General features: G+C 29.0%; 3 protein-coding genes and 2 non-coding genes across 5 annotated transcripts; 2 read left to right on the top strand and 3 right to left on the bottom strand.

The window, feature by feature from the left end:
• Positions 1–1,485: 1,485 nt before the first annotated feature.
• Positions 1,486–1,649, bottom strand: Bm15523. Its single transcript, XR_006227916.1, has one exon. It is a non-coding gene; the product is annotated as a small nuclear RNA Bm15523 (small nuclear RNA).
• A 724-nt stretch (positions 1,650–2,373) lies between these two features.
• On the bottom strand, positions 2,374–2,538 carry Bm15524. Its single transcript, XR_006227917.1, has one exon. It is a non-coding gene; the product is annotated as a small nuclear RNA Bm15524 (small nuclear RNA).
• Positions 2,539–4,745: 2,207 nt separating this feature from the next.
• On the bottom strand, positions 4,746–11,383 carry Bma-vps-50 (Uncharacterized protein; the record flags this gene model as incomplete). Its single annotated transcript, XM_043076370.1, has 23 exons — positions 4,746–4,841; positions 5,136–5,328; positions 5,469–5,590; positions 5,792–5,950; positions 6,029–6,116; positions 6,184–6,281; positions 6,452–6,580; positions 6,685–6,776; positions 6,865–6,941; positions 7,300–7,364; positions 7,456–7,623; positions 7,877–7,976; positions 8,029–8,118; positions 8,292–8,442; positions 8,665–8,803; positions 8,900–9,034; positions 9,151–9,292; positions 9,713–9,795; positions 9,916–10,066; positions 10,402–10,601; positions 10,686–10,799; positions 10,885–10,953; positions 11,327–11,383. The coding sequence occupies 23 exons, from the start codon at positions 11,381–11,383 to the stop codon at positions 4,746–4,748; spliced, it is 2,718 nt and encodes a 905-aa protein (XP_042932304.1).
• Positions 11,384–12,655: 1,272 nt separating this feature from the next.
• Bm9863 (MGC84124 protein, putative) lies at positions 12,656–14,120 on the top strand (the record flags this gene model as incomplete). Its single annotated transcript, XM_043076369.1, has 5 exons — positions 12,656–12,802; positions 13,056–13,148; positions 13,392–13,474; positions 13,638–13,718; positions 13,940–14,120. The coding sequence occupies 5 exons, from the start codon at positions 12,656–12,658 to the stop codon at positions 14,118–14,120; spliced, it is 585 nt and encodes a 194-aa protein (XP_042932303.1).
• Positions 14,121–17,865: 3,745 nt separating this feature from the next.
• Positions 17,866–19,468, top strand: Bm13097 (Uncharacterized protein; the record flags this gene model as incomplete). The annotated part of the gene is made up of 3 exons (XM_043076368.1): positions 17,866–17,955; positions 18,509–18,690; positions 19,378–19,468. 3 exons carry the CDS (start codon positions 17,866–17,868, stop codon positions 19,466–19,468), a joined length of 363 nt encoding a protein of 120 aa, XP_042932302.1.
• Positions 19,469–20,389: the final 921 nt, after the last annotated feature.

Here is a 20,389-nt window from a genome sequence, read left to right as displayed (position 1 = left end):
CTTATCAATATGTTATACTTTTCCAATCAAAAAGTCTATTTTTTTATAATTTATGACACATTCTTTCAAACAAACATACCGAAATGCATTTAATTGATATCAGTCATATTTTCAACTCTTGAATTTTTCAATGACGGAAAAAAAAAAGAGAAAATGGTTGATGAAAATTATTGAGAAGAAGAAATCATTCAATTAATTAAACTAATTTAAACTTAAACAATTAAATTGTTTAAGCTCATTTTCACATGAAATTTAGTGATCATAAAATAAGCCAACTATCGTCTATTTCCTAAATTTTACTCACACACAACAAATTTAATCAATAAAATCAGAAACAATTATTGCGAACAAACACTATGTAATTAATTTAATTATAACGATACCATAAAAAATAAATAAATAAAAATTACAAATCTAAATTGACATTCAACTGAAATATTTCTTATGCAAAAGTTGTTAAGCAATCATTCAAAGTGATTACGAATGAATGAACGAACAATCGACAAGCATACACAATAAATAGAACCATAAAATTCAGCGATTATTATTTTTATAAACCAGTTTAACTAAATGATATAATTAAGTAAATGCTAAATCATTTTATAAAAAAAAAGAAATTTTGACTGAATTTGTTTCTGTGAATTATTTCATTTATCAAAAAATAATTAGTTAAAATACAATGCTATATCATGGGATATTTCAGTTTAAATTTTTTGCAAGATTTAGCATAATTTATATTTAAGATCAGTTAGATTTAATCGAATTTTTAACCTGGAATATTATAATTCAAATATTTCACATCTAACAATAAAAACTTCTACAAATATGTCAAAAGTTTATAACAGTTAAATGAATTCTCCATTAAGATTTTATAGTTGTATCTTATCATTTTCGTCTCCCTTTTTTTTTTTTTTTTTTTTTAATATGATATTATTTAGCGATCTTTTTTGTACTTACATAAAAAATTTGCATTAGTTTTTTAGTCTATCAATTACTTTGAGATTCTGAAACTGCATAAGTCTGTAGCAGATTAACAATATCCAATGTTCACTTTGCTTATCACTTGATAATTACACTTACAATGCTATCAGCGATTATCAATCATATTTTTTATGGCATATCTGTAAACAAAATTGAATAATTTCAATAAAATTATGCAAAATAAATGAACAGCATGAAGTTTAATCTCTCATTTTACTTTGATATAAAATATAAAGATATAAATGTTAAATGTATTGTGTTGAAATGAAAAGGAATTGAAATTAATGACAGCAATGACGTATTGCAGTTGCAATCATTTAATGCTGTTGCAGATGCATAGGAGTGGACATGTGAGGAAGGCAATTTGTATTGCTATCTGTCTCCTCTCATTTGACGCAGTCTTTTATATGTCTTTTCTTATATCAATAGATGTTAAAAATTCTATTTCGACCCACTCGGAGTTTGCTGTATCGTAGGATGATATCGCTGAATGGAGAAGCTCATAAACTTACCTGGCTGGGAGGATCTCGCGATCACGAAGGCGGGACCTCCATGGTGAGGCTTGGCCATTGCACTTTTCGGTCCGGCTGACCCGTGTGGCTATCCCGAGTTGGGGTCAGCCAACAGCAAAATTTTTGCGTTTGGGGACAGCGTTCGCGCTTCCCTGCTTAAGCAGATTAAGTTGAGTGGAGATTGGTTTGCAACCTACCACTGCGCATAAATAAGCGCATTACACCGCATTGCTTGATGCGGACGGGTAATGCAGCAACGTCATAAACAACAGCATGCATAGCTAAGGCCATTGGGCACTAACAACACTGCCGTGGAAAGAATTTCAAACTATAATAGCTGCTATATGATATATTTAGATTATCACTACCGTATCTCTTCAAATCACACGTCAAACACAACTATACAATTAATCTCACTGTGAACTTTTGCTCTCACATGTGAAGTGCGGGCTTTTACGGTTTAGCATGAATCTAACATATGCCACTGAACACTTTCCCATCCTAAAAATCAGTATTCTATCTTGAGAATTCTGCTTAGCTTGTGACAATAAATCAAGATTCACACTAATCCTTAAAGCGATGCGCTTTAATATTCTCTCTACCACCTGGCTTATATTTAATGTAGGACAATTTATTTAAGATTAATAATGTAATGAATAAATTATACTTCTTTAGGTTTTCTCGCTAACATTAGCTAACTCATCCAAGGTCTCTTAGATTATCTAATGACAATTGTAAAGTCTTCCTTTGCATAGTTCTAGCAAACCTATGTTCTAATACCACAAATACCACAACTTACCTCACACCATTACTTGCACTCTCCTAAACCCTTACCACTCACTCTACCCACCACCACCACCAACTCTGAACAGCACCAACCACAGGGAAGCGCGAACGCTTTCCCCAAACGCAAAAATTAAGCTGCTGGCCAATCCCGACTTGGGATTGCCACACGGGTCAACCCGATCCAGAAGTGCAGTGACCGGGCCTCACCATGGAGGTCCCGCCTTCATGATCGCGAGAGGCCTCTCAGCAAGGTTAGTTTAAGAGCTCTTGCTGGCACCCATTCGAAGACGCCATGCATTGAACTTCGAGTGGGTTCCTCTGTGCAACTCGGCAACCCCTCCCCTCCTTTCTATCTCTGTTACAAACGTAATTACTGAGACACCTCCATATTCTGCGTAGTCTTTTCGCGTTGAGCCGCAAATTTATTTTTCGATTCACAAATTTTATGTTAATTTATTGCAACAATTTATGTATGTTAGTGGCACTGTTAAGCTGTGCTGTAGAAAATTCAACTTGACTGCGATACAAAACACAAATATGATCTTATTCGGAAAAATTCCAGAGTATTTCCTGTTGGAACAATTTTGTTTCATTTACGGAGAAGGTAAGGAATAAATTATTTGTTTAAAAAATCTCAAATATCATAAATGGGATAACAAAGATAGATCAGAAGGAAAGTATTCTTGATCTCTTATCACCGTATGTTTTTGACATCTATAGTGGCAGATGTCTTTTAAAAGACACAGTAGCTTGTAATGGACAAATTACGAAAGTTATGAAATTTTAAATCGTAATCGCCCTCAACTAACCCGGCTAAGTCGAACAAGGAATTAAATAGTGTTTATTTTGTAAACTGAATCCTTAGACAACCGGAAACAGTTCGCAGTTCGAGGGTCCTGAAAATTGTGCTTTTACCATCAATGGTGATACTTTTGTCAATATAAGGATTATGAGTGGATTGTTAAATGATTGAATTAAAGATATGATGACATTCATTCTTCAAAAGCGATAACAAGGTGATTACATCAAGACTTCATTCCTCATATGACATTAAAATACTGCCAAGAAACAAAAATTTAATCAGTTCGCGAAATTCGCTGTATTGTTCAGCCTCTCTTATTGAGGAGGCAATTAATCTTCATCAGAAGACATTTATCCTTCATCTTCCCTGTCCACAAACTTTTGCTTCTAAAAATGAAGCGTATGAACAAACACAGCTAATAGTGCCGGGGAAAAGTGTGAAATGTGCATTAACAACTAACAAATGGTCAATATGTTTGCCTTTGACAAACGCGATTTTCAAGAGGAAATTTTCCGCTTTGCTGACATTCGTGTGATTCATTCTTCATTCATCTTCCTCGTAATTTTTTTTGCTGTAATATTTGGATGACAAGTTTAAAATATAGCAAATCTGCATAATTTATTCTTCACAACAATATTAAACAATGGTGAAAAATTAAAAAAAGACAGCATATGAAAACTAACAAATAAATATATGGAATTGAACGATGATTTATGCGAAATTCGGCCTCATATGGTGCAGTTCCTGCTCTTCGAATCAATGCTGTATAGAAAGATGAGGTGAGGGGAAAAACGAAATCGTATTGTGAAACAACTGAAGAGAAAACAGTAACGAGAATTATAATGAATTTTCTTTAACCTGCTCTCTACAACATAACTTTTTTTTAAAATTTCATTCTGGTTCTTAGTTTTACTTCATATTATTCAGTTTTTAGAACATGCTATCGAAAAGTGAAAACTCCGTCGAATATTTCCAAATTTTGATAACTCGCAGACCTGCAAACGTCCAAAAACAAAACTAACCGCACAACTAACCACTGCAAATACGTTTAACTAACCAGCAAAAATCGACATCGAAATTTATTTCCATAGCAAGAGAATAAATAGCAACAAACACCCTCTATCACATTCATGGTAATGTTAATTAGTTGAATTTCAAAGACAAAAAGGAAATTCTTTTCCTATGTTCCACTTTTTCACCAAAAGAGACTAGAATTACGAGGATGGTGAGGAGTCAGGTCATTTTTTACTTCAAGAAAATAAAATGGGACCAACAAATTTTCCTTCTGTTTACATATTTATGGAAGAAAGCAATTCACAAGTATATAATCCAAACACGATTCCAAATTTAAAACAGTAAAAAGTGATACATAACCTTGTGAAACATTGCCGTTAAAAATTCTCTCTAGTGGTAGAGTATGCAAGCTGAAAGTAAAAGGCTTCGAAATTTTCGCAAAAATTAACTAATTAGTAAGGCTTTTATTAAGGGCACAAAAAAGAATTTCAAACAACATTTTGGTAGCTCTTAGCTATAAGAATCTTTTGATCGGATTAAAAAAAGCTGCAACTACTGCGGTATTCACACTACTGAGAAACACTCAAACAATTCAACAATGATTAAATAAATTAAATTCAAGGAAAAAATCGTAACAGATTGTCCTCATATTATTCCTCGAGTGCATTAATAATTCGTGTTCGGGCTTTCTTCGAAATATGTGTTGCCACATTTAAAAGTGTTATGATTTGATTTGTTGTATATTCCTGTAAAAAAAAAAAAAAAAAAAGAAAAAATCAAGAACAATCAAGAAATGAAACCAGCATATCATATTGATTCAACCATGCTCCCAGAACAAAGACTTACCCAAGCAGTGCTACAAAATATTTACTGCCTTTTCAATATTTCCACTCTCTCAATAAACAGCTAATTTCAGCAAATAGTAATGTATGTTCTAAAATGTGGGACGATTTGTTTTTACAGTAACTGACTTCTGAAAAACAAACTTTAATTTTCAAATCAATTACGAAGACTTTAATAAAGCAATAAATATTACTTACTCTGTGCTGCAAAATCCACGATTCCATCGAACTTTCAGGTAAATAATAAGCTTTGATGTAATTTTCAACATATGCTTTGTGTGGGATGGGCATAAAATCGATAAGTTGTTCGAGTTTTGCAATTAACTGTTGGAAATCTAACTGCATTAATGCACGCCCTTCATTCGAGCACTTTTTCCCAAATTCACCATAACTTCAAACAGATCTCTTAATACTGAGAGTGAAGGAATTTTATCCAATATAATTTCACTTTGTATAGATAAGTGATAAAAAGAGAAAGAGAAAAACTGCGAGAACATCAGACCAAAATCTAAACTGTGGAAAGGAATATACCCTTTGACAAGTGCATTAAATGTACAATATATAACTATGCTCCAAAAAGTCTTTTGAACCGGTCTTGTAATTGGTATTTGTTTTGCGATTTCAGAAAGCAAATCGTTAATCCTTGAAAATTCCTGCAATGTGTGTAATGCAAATAAAACATTTAAAGTTAATAACAAAAGATGATAGTGTTATTCTGAAACATATATTTGCAAAAAGTTAAGCATTAGGGAAGCTAGAAGATGCAAAAACCTGGAACCTTTAGCTAAATAATGCTAAATATTTTTGTATTGAAAAAAAAAAAAAGATATATTAATAAAGCGGAATGAACATACTTGCAAAATATTATCAACATAAGTGCTATGTTGCGATTGGAGCTGACAAATGTCCCATTTCGTTGTCATTATATCATTCACAAACCAATCATAATCAATTAAACAGCTTATTGCACAAGCATAGATACATTCTCTCATTTTTGGTATCACAGCCAGGATCTGAAAAAAAAAAATGTTGAGTATAGCACAAGCCATAACTACGCAGTTATATTAAGGATGCAATACAAGTTATACCACCTCTGTATAATATTTCTCGATGACATCACGATTAACCAGCGATTCGATAACTGGACGGATGAGATCAAGCTGTTTAGAAATAAAATTTCTGAAAATGATCACAAATTGGATTTAATAGAGAATTTCAAGTAAATAATAAAAATAACGTCACTTACACAGATTCAGCGCCAACAATGCGTTCACGTAAGGCATAACTAGGTGCTGAATCAAGCTTAACATCTTGTAACAATGTGCAGGGAAAACATTTAAATTTCTGAAAAATTATAGTTATAAATCCAATTAAAAATAAAGAGGTTAATTTATAGATTATGAGCTTCAATATCCAAAGATAAAATTATCCGGAAAATAGAAAAGTCTGGAGGAATTAAAACAATGCATGCCCAAAAATAGACTGGCAATTTCATAAAAAGAAATCCAACTCACATTTGCACCTTCTGAAGGTGAATCATCACTAAATAAATCACTTTCTAAATTGTCCATAACATTTTTTAAGTTTGGAGAGAAAAAAGATTCAGTAACACTATGTGCATTTGACACGAAAAATGAATATACCTGGAAAAAATACTAAACAGATATTAATTATTTGAGTTCGGACAAAATAAAATTTGGAACAGCCAGCCTTGTAACAGATAAAATAACATTTAAAACATCTTTACCGCAAAGAAAAAATAGCTGCAGAGTTCAAAAATACCATTTACAGCTTGATCAGCAACTGAGTGAAGCACATAAGCCATCCGAATGTATTTCCCTAAATTGTCAGTGACAAACTTGAACAAAGGAAGGTTTCTGATGATAAAAAGCAGAAAAAAATTAAGTTGAATGAAATGAAAACAGACCAATAAAGCGTAAGAGATTCAGTGATGCATTACAAAGAATTGGAGCCAGCTGTGAGAAACTACCATCCAGACGATATCTACCAATGAAATAAAATATCAGAATTTTAAAGTGAAAATGTTCTCTTAATAATAAAAGTGACTGGAAATCCTCCATTAAATGAAAAATTATTAAGAAGCAAAAGTACTAAAAATTAGATTTTTTAGAACAGCTTATTTAATTGGCATAAAATTTAGAAAGCAGTATCAGCAATTTATACTATTACAGTTCTATATACTCTATGTTTATTTGCAATGATTTAAAATTATTTCGAAAACATATCTTTTAACTTTACAAAAAATGACAGCAAAAGAGAAGTTGAAACGAATGAAGATCTCCAAAACTAGAAAACTTCATCCTGTTAAGTTTTATAAGAACTGTAAAAATGAAAAACTTACCTGTCATTATCCACATCATCGTTCGACGAATTTTTCGCACTTGAAATAATGGTGATATCAACATCCTGAAGGAAAAGTTTAAAACATAAAAAACATGCAATTTCTAGTTTCTATCCATTAACAGAAATACAATACAAGAATCACACAAATACTAACCTTAGCAGAAGAATCCATATCTGTAGTTCCCATCAGAAAAGGATTTACATCGGTCGGCTGAAGAATCTGAAAGTCTAATGGCTCACCCAGATCCAGATCAATTTTAGAATGTAAAGAAGAATCAACTCCTCCTCGACATCCACTCAATTCCTTCAGGAAACTGAATTCCTTAAAACCAGAAATATTTAAACTTTGAAATTCTGTACTCCTATTTATTACTTCGACAGTTGCTGCTAAGAAAATCAGACCACAAAAAAATAATTTAAAGGTGCTCATGATCTAATAGTATTTAAAATATTGGCATGTGCGCATTTCCGTTTATTTTGGTTAGTGCGTAAATATTCGCTAATCTCGAAAATATGTTTAAAAAAATAGTCTTTGAAATAAACAGTAAACAGCAATGTAACATTAAATATTTTACCTGAAAATCGAACAAAGTGAATTGTAATGGCACCGGACATAAAGCAAAAGCTTCATTTTCCAAAAACATACGTAACTCATCCATTCGATCATAATGGAATCTAAATTAAAAACGTATAAAACTGCCCAATGAACTACAATTCTATGACAAACCTCTTGAAGTACTGATCACTCTGCTTTTCCAATGACATCGTAACTTCACCACAAACATTACCAAAGTAAGTGCGACCAAACTGTTTGAATCTTGCAATTTATAAATTAAGCGTAAGCATTACAGGTGAATAAATGTCCAGGATAACGTTAAACTGTTTAAATCAAAACCTACATAAAACGGCATCAAGTACAAATTTTTTGAAGAAATAAAAATGCACATATTTAAAAAAGGAAAATGTGGGGAAATAATAACTGAAACCAACCGGTTTGACATTTCAATAATATCCAGAAATTGATCGATTTTTAGAAGCGAGAGATCATGACAATATAATAAAGTGCTGAATTTTACTGATGCAGTCTTGAAAATAGAATATAAGGAATCCACGAGAATTTTACGAACAATGCCCAGATTTTCTAGAATGTACCTAACTAGAATGTAGAATGTATTTTCTAGAATGTACCTAACCTAACAATGAACAATAAAGAAGTTGTCATTTTATAACTGCAGCTACGTTGATAAAACTGATTTCATTTCAGACAACCAGTAATTAACCAGTTCAATAGCTTGAAAAATATTACTAAAAAAAGATTAGAACCTAATAAAATTCATAAAATGATATCAACTGAACAACTGACCTGTTTTTTCGTGTGCACATTCCAACCTTTCATCTTCATCGATGTGGAAAAGCAAAATAGAATGATATGTAAACAACACTTTACAAATAACAAACCCCAATTCGCGCACACAGTCCAATATTTGACCCATATCCACAGCCTGTATAAACTCAACAAAATTTTAAACAGAAACTATATATGTTCCAATCCTTCATCTTCATTTATGTGGAAGAGCATCAAATAAAACAAAACAAACCTCACAAAGCTGCTCATATGATAATTCTTGAATTTTCGTTTCAGTCCTAATGGGCAGTATCTTATCACTGATAACCGTCCTCGCTGAGCTTTCTAAAGTTGCACGAGTAAAGCCAACCACTTTCATCGCACATTCCTTGAAAAAATATTGATATAAAAATTAGTTAAACAATGTGAATCTGTGGCAATTCTAGTGTAAACCATTTTAAATGATTTAATTATATTATTTTTCAAATGAAAAAAATCTATTACCTCAACTTTACCTAACAATTTATAGGCAGTATAAATCGATGAATAACGATCAACGCTAAATAAAATCGTTATCGAGGCCAAACAGTTATCCAAATTTATTTCGATTTCTTCCAAAGCTTCATGCAACTTCGTTGATAACTCTCTATAAATAGTCCCAACTAAAAAAACTAAACATAAGAATAAGAATTTAGGAGATACAAAAAACTATTAAATACATTTTTATGTCAAATTTTTAATAAAAACTTAAGTTTACTAATATATTGCATAAAAATTAATAAATTGTTTTCAAAAGTAAAAAAGCACCATTCTTTAAAATTTCCCATTTGCCCAATTTCGAAACAACTTTGCAGCCTTAACTTTTTTTTCGAAGGTGAATTAACATCTAGAACTAAAATCTGGATTTGTACCCCATTTAATGTTAATAGCCTTAAGTGACATAATAAAAAAATATTTAATTTTTGTGAATCACATTTAATCCCAAAAGGAATACGGGATAATTAATATAAAACACATCATAAAAAAGTTGTTATCTTCTACTCTTGAATTAAATAAAAATTATTACTTGACGCAGCTGAATTGATTAAAAGTTACTGTAGCTTTCTGTGCTTCATAACACATATTAATGGCTGCAGGGAAATTTTCCTCCTGAAAACAATTGGAAGAAAACATGCCATAGTGTAGTGTTAATATAAGTTAATAAGCATCTCTTCCCCAAAAAGTACTACAAATAACAACAAATAATAAAGTAGGCTAACAACATCCAACCTGGACAAGATCCTTAATTTGGAACTGTACTTCGTATAATGTTTTAATGTCCTCGAGGGACGATAATAACTTCTTTAAAAATATTCGATTTCTGTAATTTGCAATTATTTCCAGACCATTTTGATTTTCAAGTTTCGCTTGAGCAAGTTTCCTGTGATGGAAATAAAAATGAAAAATTGTATTGAAAGGGCGCATATCATTTATGAAGGTAAACCTGTAACTGCAATGGGTCAGAATTCTTGGATTTTTACTTTTTATTAATGAACTACAGTCATACGCAGCTAATAAATACGATGTATATAACTCTGTGTTGCAGAATTGCGGTCAAAATATCACTGGTTAGATTACCACTACATTACTCTTCTAGTACTATATTTATTGTTTCAAGAAGTAGAAAAGGCTAGCATGAAACATTACACAGATTGTGCACAACAAAACAATTTACAAGTGAACAGATCACAGATGTATTCATAATATAAAACTAACTTTCGCATATTCTGCATTACCAAAAGGATACTATCTAGATCTTTTTGAATTTCAGCAATATCTTCCAGCTGGGATGAATAAGAAGGCCAATCCTGCATAATCACTTCCGATACCCGTTTAGAAACAACTTGTAATTGTTGCTTTAATTTGTCCATTTCTCCAGTTAAATCTTCAGGCAAAATATCGGCACCCATAACTTTCTAAATTATGTAATGATTCAGTAGAAGAAAATCTGAAAAAAAAAATTTCTGCAGAACTTTCACTTAACTAAACTTAAAATTCACTTTCAGTTCATAGTCGGTTGCATCGAATCCTTCGTCGATGAAATATGCTGCATCAATACTTTCCAATATTTCCGTTTCCTTAACCGGATCTGTGATTGGCAAAGCAGTTTGTAACTGCAAATTATTCCCAAATGAAGCGAATTTATCTAAAGCATTTAAACGTGAAACAAACAAACAAAAAAAAAGAAAAAAAACATACAATAGTAGATTTAGCCGACCCACGACCAGAAGAGTCTCGTACCACGATTATATTATCCATCGAATCCATCTGAATGCATTATATTCAATTGATTAAGGCTATCATAAAGATTTATCCATCTTGAGTGTAATTGATTAAGTTTTTTTTATATAATGATATAAAAGTGAAGAGTCCCTTATGCCAACTGTTGAATCCTTTTATTCAGTTCAGTATTAACTTGCTAAAAACTACTTACAAGTGATCTGTATAGGAAGGGGAATGAAGAAATTTTACTTTGTTATTTTTTTTTTTTGAAAATACAAATTTGCGAAATTTGAATTCACTGAAATATTGTTGGCGGCAGCGGGAACAATGCTTGATAATACGATTGGATATTAAGTAATAGAAGGGCTGTTTCTAAAACTAAACAATTGTATCGAAGTGAGAAGCATAAATCAATTACTGTAGTTTCATCTTCGTCATTTTGGCAAAGTTGTACTGAGTTAGACTTTTTCATCATCAGTTACTCCAGTGATTATTTCGGTTGACTAATATTAACTAATCATGGCAATAACTGTTCAAAGGCCAGCGTTTTGATGTCAAAACAATCTGAAAACACTCCAATTCATATTACGAAAAAGAATGAATCTTGTTTGATAAATTTCTTTGATGAATCATCCACTTGTTTTAACGTTTTTCAGTCAAAAATGTATTCGGAGAACTCATAAAGCACAGGAACAATTTTTCCATTCTTCTTTATTATGAAATACCAAATCATACAGTGAAACTGTTAGCAAAAATTTTAAACTAACTACATTCCATATTGAAGAAAACATTCCAAATTCATATCTACAGATTAAAATAAAAACTTCATATTTCGACAGTTTTAGGTTTCATGTTTTCGGAATTCCAAAAAATCATACGAAGCGCAGTACAGTACAATAACGAGAAAGACCAAAAAACAATGAAAAAAAAATACTTCCATACCAAATTAAGACATATATTTCATTTTGAATTACTAAATAATGAACATGTTTTTAATGATAATGTGAAACTACCAAAATTGTATTAACGTCACTAACAACGCTGACTAAGTTTGCGATAAATTGCAAGCTTATTAAAATAATACTTGATATTTTATATGAGCTTACATCGGCCATTATAGAATGATGGTCGATAAGATCACAGGATCTCTTGATTTGACTACGACCTGCTTATTTCGATGCATAGTGAGTGACCTGAGTAGTATATATATTTATATCGTCATCAGTAATGATAACAATGATAATGATAATCACGATGCTAATAAGAATAAAACAAGTTGTGAATAAAAGAACACTATGATTAGTTTCATTTTCTTTACCAATTAATCACTCTTCCAAACTACACATCTTGTAGTAAAATTTTTCGCAACTTTCAGTAATTCTACGTTCTATCAGAATATCGTCCAGTCCTAAATATATATTTCCCTGCAAGCTATCACCTTAACAGATCATATTAATCACTCCCCCTTATCCTTATCAGCATCCATACCAGTGATAATCTTGATATGTTGCATCTCCTTAGTATGCAACACGATGTGAAATAAGCATTTCGCTATGAATGAGGAATCCCTTTAAAGGAATAATCGTTTGTCAGGTCGATGAGTTATTCAGTGTTGGCTATAAAAAGTTATCAGCTTATGTATATATATTATTTGGAACATGCATAAATATATCCTAAAATAGCATATTTAAATTTTTGTTGTTTAATCATTCAGTAATTTCAGGATTACTTCATAATCATCAGTGTTATGGAAAATTATATGAAAGCTGACGAAATAAACGTGCCATGTTTACCGCCTTTTCCGACCGAATTAACAGCTGATACGAAAGAAATGATAGTGAAAGAAAATACTAAATTCAAAAATATTCTCAGTTTCGTGGACAAACTTTTTGAGGTATGATTTAATCTAGGTTTTAGAAATAATTATTATTGGTGTTGCATTTTCTGATTATCATTTGTTATATGCTATAAGACAGTATCTAATGTTTTAGTTAGTTTTGTTTTACTAATTTGATTCTTCAACTTGTACCATTTTATTTCGCATAAACAAAATATTTTTAGCACTTTTATAAAAAAAGGAAGTTTTAAAGATCTGCATCATTGTTTTTTTCCCCTAATTTCATATTGTATTTCACAAATTATTTTAGGATACAAATTGTCGGATGGTAATTTTCAAAGGTGTTGGTGAAGCTACAGCAAAATGTATTTCATGTGTGGAAGTATTCAAAAGGAATTATAAGGTCAGTTCAAACATACGTGGTTCTAGCACTTTCTCAAATTTTATTCTCAAAAATGCAATCCTTGATTTTTTTTTTTTATTCATTTCTTGCTTAAATTTATTCTGTCATTATTCCACTACCAAAAATCGTCTCTAACTTTAATTTTTAATTTATTTATTTATAGCACCAGAATGTATCAAATTTTCAATGTCTCCCTTTTTTTAAGCATTATGACTTATTCATATAAGTAGATGATAATTTCAGAATGGAGTGCTGTATCAATGGAATGAAATAGTGTTCACTCGACGAACTGATTCCTGGTTACCGACGGTTGAAAATTTAAGCAAGTATGCTTCGCAGAGTATTATTATTTTCTATTCGAATTAATGTCCTTTTCGGCTTCTCAACCATCAAACAATAACTTGGGAAAATTAAGCGATAAAAGAAGCCCTTTATCTTCATTTTTGCTAATATCAAAAAACATTAGCTATTAAAGACTTTGCTATTCAGAATATTGGTCCATGTAGACGTCCCTACGATTTATATTTTAATTTCCAAGGATCCTTTTCCGGATAACTACATCAATAAGAGGTTTTATTTTGGCATTTCCTAAACTATTATTAAACATTTTAAATAACCATTTACATGTTTTTGTAGGCTTCTTATGTTTCTGTTGCGCGGAAGAAAATTTATTTCTGGCTAAGAGTGATATAAATCAGTTTACTTTATCACCATCGATTTTTAAAAAATACTTAGCAGTTTTTTAATAGATTCAAGTCTTTACAATTTCTTTCATAATTCTATTGTTTCAGCTGTCAGAATTCATCTGTTGAAACAACGGGATTTACATCCGATAATGAGACGATTCCAAACAGTTTAGAGTCACGACAAGAAAAACCAAAACTTTTACTGGAATCAGGGTTAAACAGATGGAATAGACCACCGAAAAAAAACTATAAGTCGCAAAAACACCAGTCGAAAGATAAATCATGACTAAACTCAAAATCTTTTCTTATATTAGTGATTTTATGCTGTATTTGTAAAACTCTTGTTACTTCCTACTTCAAAGCTTTCCTCGCAGTGTTCTTACCTCACATCTCAGCAATTTCCCGTGAAAAATATTACCAAGTTCTTTGGAATTTAAATTTTTCTATCCAAAGAGTGATGTATAATTTAATGAACTTCCATGTGCCTCAACTTATTATTTCATAAATGTTTCACATGTTTAACAATTTTTTTTTTTGACATTTTATGACTGAATTCAATTCCTTAGAATTCTTGAACCTTGAAAAAGTAGTTATAACACTCCAATTAGAAAATTTTTCGCATACTGATATATGTCATAATATACATAGCAGTACTATGAAGTGAAATCTGTATAATATGCCACTTTGAATTCCTATGCGAACGAATTTTAAGTTTTAAAAAATTTATTGATTAATCAATATTTATCAATCAGGTATATTTGCTGATGACTAATATTAGAAAGATGTATCAAAAAAAAAAAAAAAATCTGATGCATCAAAAAGCTTCCATGTTTAGTCCCTTCCTTCAGGATAACCGGATCTTATATGACCGGATCTTATATGCAATCATGTGAGCAGAACAAGACGCATTGATTGATCATTTAGCGAAATGTAAATAATAAATTAGGGCAAAATAACTTCGACTAATAGATGTTCTATTTTCATGTTTCATTACTAATATTGCCTTATCATCTCTAGCGCTAATATCTTTTTATCATAACAATCCAAAGCTGTTAATAATAATTAATAGCCTGTTATATTCTATTCTGATAATTTAATATGTTCTGGCATTGTGTAATAATGAATCATTTGCAAATATCAAAAGTATTACAATACTTTTGGCATTTTCAATATCACTTATTTTCATTCTTTTTTAGTTTTTTCTTTTCTATTAAATATATTAGATCTGTTGAGAATTATTAACAAAAATCTTTTTTTTACATTAATTAAAATATAATATAATATACAAAATATACTATACAGTACAATATAAAGAATCAATGTCAATATTTAAATTATTTCAATTCTTATTTGATCGATTAATTAATTAATTAATTCATCGCTTATTTCAAATGATATTAACTCTTATCATTAGAGGAAGAAGAAGAAGAAGAAAAAGTAATCTTATTGTTGAAATGAATTAATTCTAATTTCATTTCTCTAAATCACTAACCCAATTATTACACTGTCAATGCTTCTTTCCTGTATTGTGTATGTTTAATAAATGACATTATTGACCCCTCTACTCATCATTGCTCCCTTTTTTTGTTCTCTCTCTCTCTCTCTCTCTCTCCTTCCCTCCCTCTCATACATTTATTTAATTTAACCACTTTCCTCAACCTTACAATCTTCTATTTTATCCCATTTTGCTAAGTTTTTGGCATTTGCTGTCAAATCACAGTGTCTGTTCACATTATTCTTGCATAAATTAATAATAGTAAATTATATATAAATTATAATATTCCTTCTGTTTATTTATTGTATTTTTCATGCTATGTATGAAGGAAATTTATTTTCAATATTCAAAATAAATAAATGTAACATTTTTTGAAATGAATAAATATAAAAACTTTATGCTCAAAGTAAATATTAATTTTTTTTTTTTTTTGCATAAATGAATGTATTATGGAGTTTTTTCTCTTTCTTCTAATTAAATTATTGTAGAAATTTTGATATTATTTATGGATAGATATATTGGATATATGCAATTATTCTAAAATATGGTAAAAAAGATTGGGCAGAAAAAAAAAAAGAGAAGAAGGAAAAGAATTTGAATATTTTTGATTTGAATGATTTATGATTAAAATTTACATCTGTTTAAATCAACAATATTTCACACATTTCATGAAGTATAATGAGCAGTGATCTGTAATTATTTTTAAATTTTTTTAAATTATTTCTATCAATTCAACTTATTCTTTTCTATAACTAATATGTGAAGAGTAATGCAACTAAGATAATCTCAACTTTCATTACATTTTACTCCATTTTATAGTTAATAATTATTGAAAATTCAACGCAATAACAATTTTTTTTTTTCTCTGAAATTAAATTTAAATTATTAATTTTCTCAATGAAATCAATTTTTTTTTTTTTTAACTTGATAAAGTCAATAGTTAAAATTATATTATGCATACGATTTGCTTGGCTAAAGCATAAAATCAGTTGACTTTTGACCTTTGAATAGATACACTTTAGGGGCATTGTTACTTTTTAATGTTTTTATGATATTAAATTATCTCATTTTTTTCAAAACAAATTACTCGATTTATTTTTTTTGCAAATTATTTGATTTAATTATCACTCATTCTTAACATCTGAGAATTTTCATCAAAATGGGATTATCAAGTGTACATTATACATTCTGAGATAATGATGTGATTAATTGTAGGCGGTAAAAGTATGCTAATTAGACGTGATCTTCACGTTATCAATTAACTGATAAGAAGTTATTCCTTCATTCTTGAGGGGACTAAAGATTAGTTTGGCTTTTACTTTTCAATTATTATTTATCAAATTTATGTGATTAAACTTGTATGCTCAATTACTCTATTTTACTCTCAATAAATAGCTTATTTTCAAATTTACTTGAAATATTTTATTTTAGATTAATTTTGATACTATTATTCCTTATTCTTTTTTTTTTTTAAACAAAATCTTTTTTAGTTTCATTTTTTTTTTTAAATAAAACTTTTTCCATTGATATTTAATTTAATGGACAAATTGCTGAACAAAAATACAATCATTCGAAATCATAAAAGCTAATTGTAATTTTCCCAGCATTTATTTGTTCAAACTTTTTATCCTTTCTCTTCTTCCTCCATGATAATAACATTACAAGAAATAATATAAGCTATCAAGAATTCTTCTCTTTTTTATTTATTTTAATCTGTTTTTCCTCTCTTATTGTTTACCTAAATATTATTTGTTGATTTATCAGTGAACTATAAATATGATAATCGATAATATTATTAACAGTGATAATATCGATTCACCTTCAATTATATAAAAATTTCAAAAATAGTAATAGTTAATTTCCAATGATAGTTAATTTATCAAAAAATAAAAAAGAAAAAAAAAAAAAAAAAACAAACTTTATCTTTGAACTTGATGATTTATTGTGACCATCAATTATCTGCTGAAAAATGGAGCAATTGCATTATTGAAATTTTATACAGGAAATAAAATTTCATCAAAAATTCAAAATTACTGAATAAAATAGATTATAGAGTAAATTAGATTGAAAATAGAAACTGGAAATTTTAAATCTATTAAATCTAATGTTAATTTGTTGGTTTTTTTTTGCATTTCTTATTACGATCATTTTACTGTTGAAAAGCTAACAGATTTATTTGACATAAATTTGCTGCTCTTTTTTTTTTCAAATTTTTCCACTTTAAAAACTAGTTTCTTTAAATCGATGATACACTTATTCATTCTCATCCATCAAAAATATATAATACAATCGTTGTAAATCTTTAAAATTTAAACTTTAAAATTTGAACTTTATTATGGCTTCATTTGCCTTTAAATAATAAACCTATCAAGAAGCTATTTAATAAATGCTTTATTTATTTATTTATTTTTTTTCTATAACTATGCATTTGAAATGGTTTTTAAATTTTAATTTCAGAATATATTTACTTATTCAACTGCTACGTCACATTTTAATGTGAGAAATATAAATGTTTTAATGGTAAGAAATAGATGTAATGGCTGAAAATAAACTGCTACTAAAAAGATCATCCATTAATGTACCATATGGTTTTATCATACGACATCTTTCATCTTATCCGCTTATGGTATCATTTTTTAATCATTGAAATCATTATTACAAATTAATCAGTGAATTTGAGGATAAATTGTAAATTAACAAACACCGAACTTTTAACCTTCACATTTGGTATTAAAAAATTAAGCAGATAAATTAATTAATCATATTTATCAAACACTATCAAATTAATACGATAATTCTATCATAATGCTGCTTAAATTATGCAAAATAAATGATGATTCAAATGAACAGGTTTACTCTATTAATTGTTTGAAATTTCTCTACTTATAACTTAATCTTAATATGATGCTATCATTATTACAAATTAAAATGTTTTATTAAAATGAAATAATTCAATGTTTTTGATTATTAAATTCGATGATACATAGTGTTTACTTCTTAATACGCATCTTTTCTATGCCATATGAAAAGTATTCACAATTTTAATTTGTTAAAGATTAAATTTTTAACTCTATCATTTGAATTTTTTGCTATAAATTTTTTCAATTTAATTCAACAATTTACAAAAAAAGCTAGCAAATTATATATTTGAAATGAAAGAATTTAATAAAATATTTCAGGATAGTTCAAATGAAGGAATGAAATCTAAACAGAAGCCATTCTATACCTTAGTAATTCTAAATGTTAAACCATCAAGTGCAGCAGATAAAGCAGGTCTTCAAGTTGGTCATCAAATTATCAAAATGAATGGACAAAATGTCAACCATTTAACATACAGCGATATTTGTAAAATTACAGAAAGGTTATTCGAAAGTGTACATTTATTGAAATATTCTTTTAAAAAATAGATTACATCTCAAATAGGGTCAAGGTTCATCTCAATAATGGAATGTTTATTTAAATTAAATATAATCAACAAATGAATGAAGAGAAAATTTAGAATCATGATTTGATCTGGGAAAATTTTTTTTTTAATTTCTAGAAGTTAACCAATACATTCCCACCAATATTGCGTTTTCTTTTTTTTTTTTTTTTTTTTTTTTTTTTTTCATTAAGAAATTATTATAATTATTAAATCAAGAAAAATGATATCATCTAGTTGCTAATTGTTAATTTGCAACAATCGAAAAAATTTTGATAAACAAAAACTTTGTTAAAATAACTTTCCATGACAAAATATTGAAATTTATGAAAAATTTGCAGTACACATTAGTTTTTTATTGGTAAATAATTTTTAATTAAAATAAAATTAGCTGAATCATTCATCAATAAGAAAAGCAAAAAATATTTATTTGCTTTTCCGTATGCTTTCTTCAATTAATCGAATCATTTATCAACACTCTTTGATAAATCGATAAACTGCAAATATTTTACAAAAAGTTAATTATATATTCCTACGATTATATTAGCTATATAATTGTTAATAAATTAATCATAATTATATTAACAATGAATTATAATTTTCAAAATTAATCATAATTTATTTGAGGTTACTCTATTCTATGATCGATCTTCTCGAGCGGAAGGAAAAAAATTTGTTTTACAATTTAATAAATAATAGTAATATCATTTGCATATAGGTAATACAGTAACATTTTCCATCTATAAACAATCGATTTAAAATTTAAATAAATTCGCAAATTCCCAAAATTTGTTTGGTTGATAAATGGATTATTAATAATTATAAAAAGAAGCAGATAAATTTGACAAATAATCAATGATTGGGTAAATTTGATAAATGATCAATGATTGATTAAATTTGGATCAATAACTTAAATAGCTCATTTTTATAAACAACTGAAATTTGAAATCCTTAAATAAATATAAACAGTAAAATAAATAAACATAGAAAGAGGGATAAACAGAGAGATGGACAGAAACACATTGTGTTACATCGTTTATCTGTCGCAAAAATGTTGTCACTTGGTTTATCATAGAGATATTATCGAGAATGATTTCTTTGTGTATCCATCATTCATCTGCCCCTCAATTAAATATTCAATAATCTCATATACCTCTCATTCTTTCAGTTTTTCTTTAATTTTTCTCTCTCCCTCTCTCTCTCTCTTCAGTGATTATTTAGCTATGTTTTATGCAGGTAACTTTAACTTTCATCTGTTTTTTTTCTTCAATCTAATCTCTTCCTTTCTCTCTCTCTCTCTTTCTTTCTCTCCCTCTCCCTTCTTTCTTATTACACAGTACCAGGTCACATCTCTTCTAATACTTATATATATGTCACCAAATGTTCTTTGACAATTGTCATAGCAATTGCTTCATTTCTGTTCAGTGTCACATTAAGGTAGTCATATTTTTTCTTCTGCTTTCCTCATAACCATTGCATATATTATCATCAACAGATAACAGAAAAAATAAAATTTAATTCTCTTTCTCTTTCTCTCCCCCTCTCTCTCTCTCTCCCTTTCTCTCTATTTCTTTCTTTTATCAATTCATAAAATTCTATTTGTGTATTTATTTTATTATTCAGAAATTTCAATCCATTT

This window comes from Brugia malayi (assembly GCF_000002995.4).
Source record: "Brugia malayi strain FR3 genome assembly, contig: Bm_v4_Chr1_scaffold_001, whole genome shotgun sequence".
Classification (NCBI taxonomy): Eukaryota; Metazoa; Nematoda; class Chromadorea; order Rhabditida; family Onchocercidae; genus Brugia; species Brugia malayi.
This window is presented reverse-complemented; position numbering and strand designations above follow the sequence as displayed.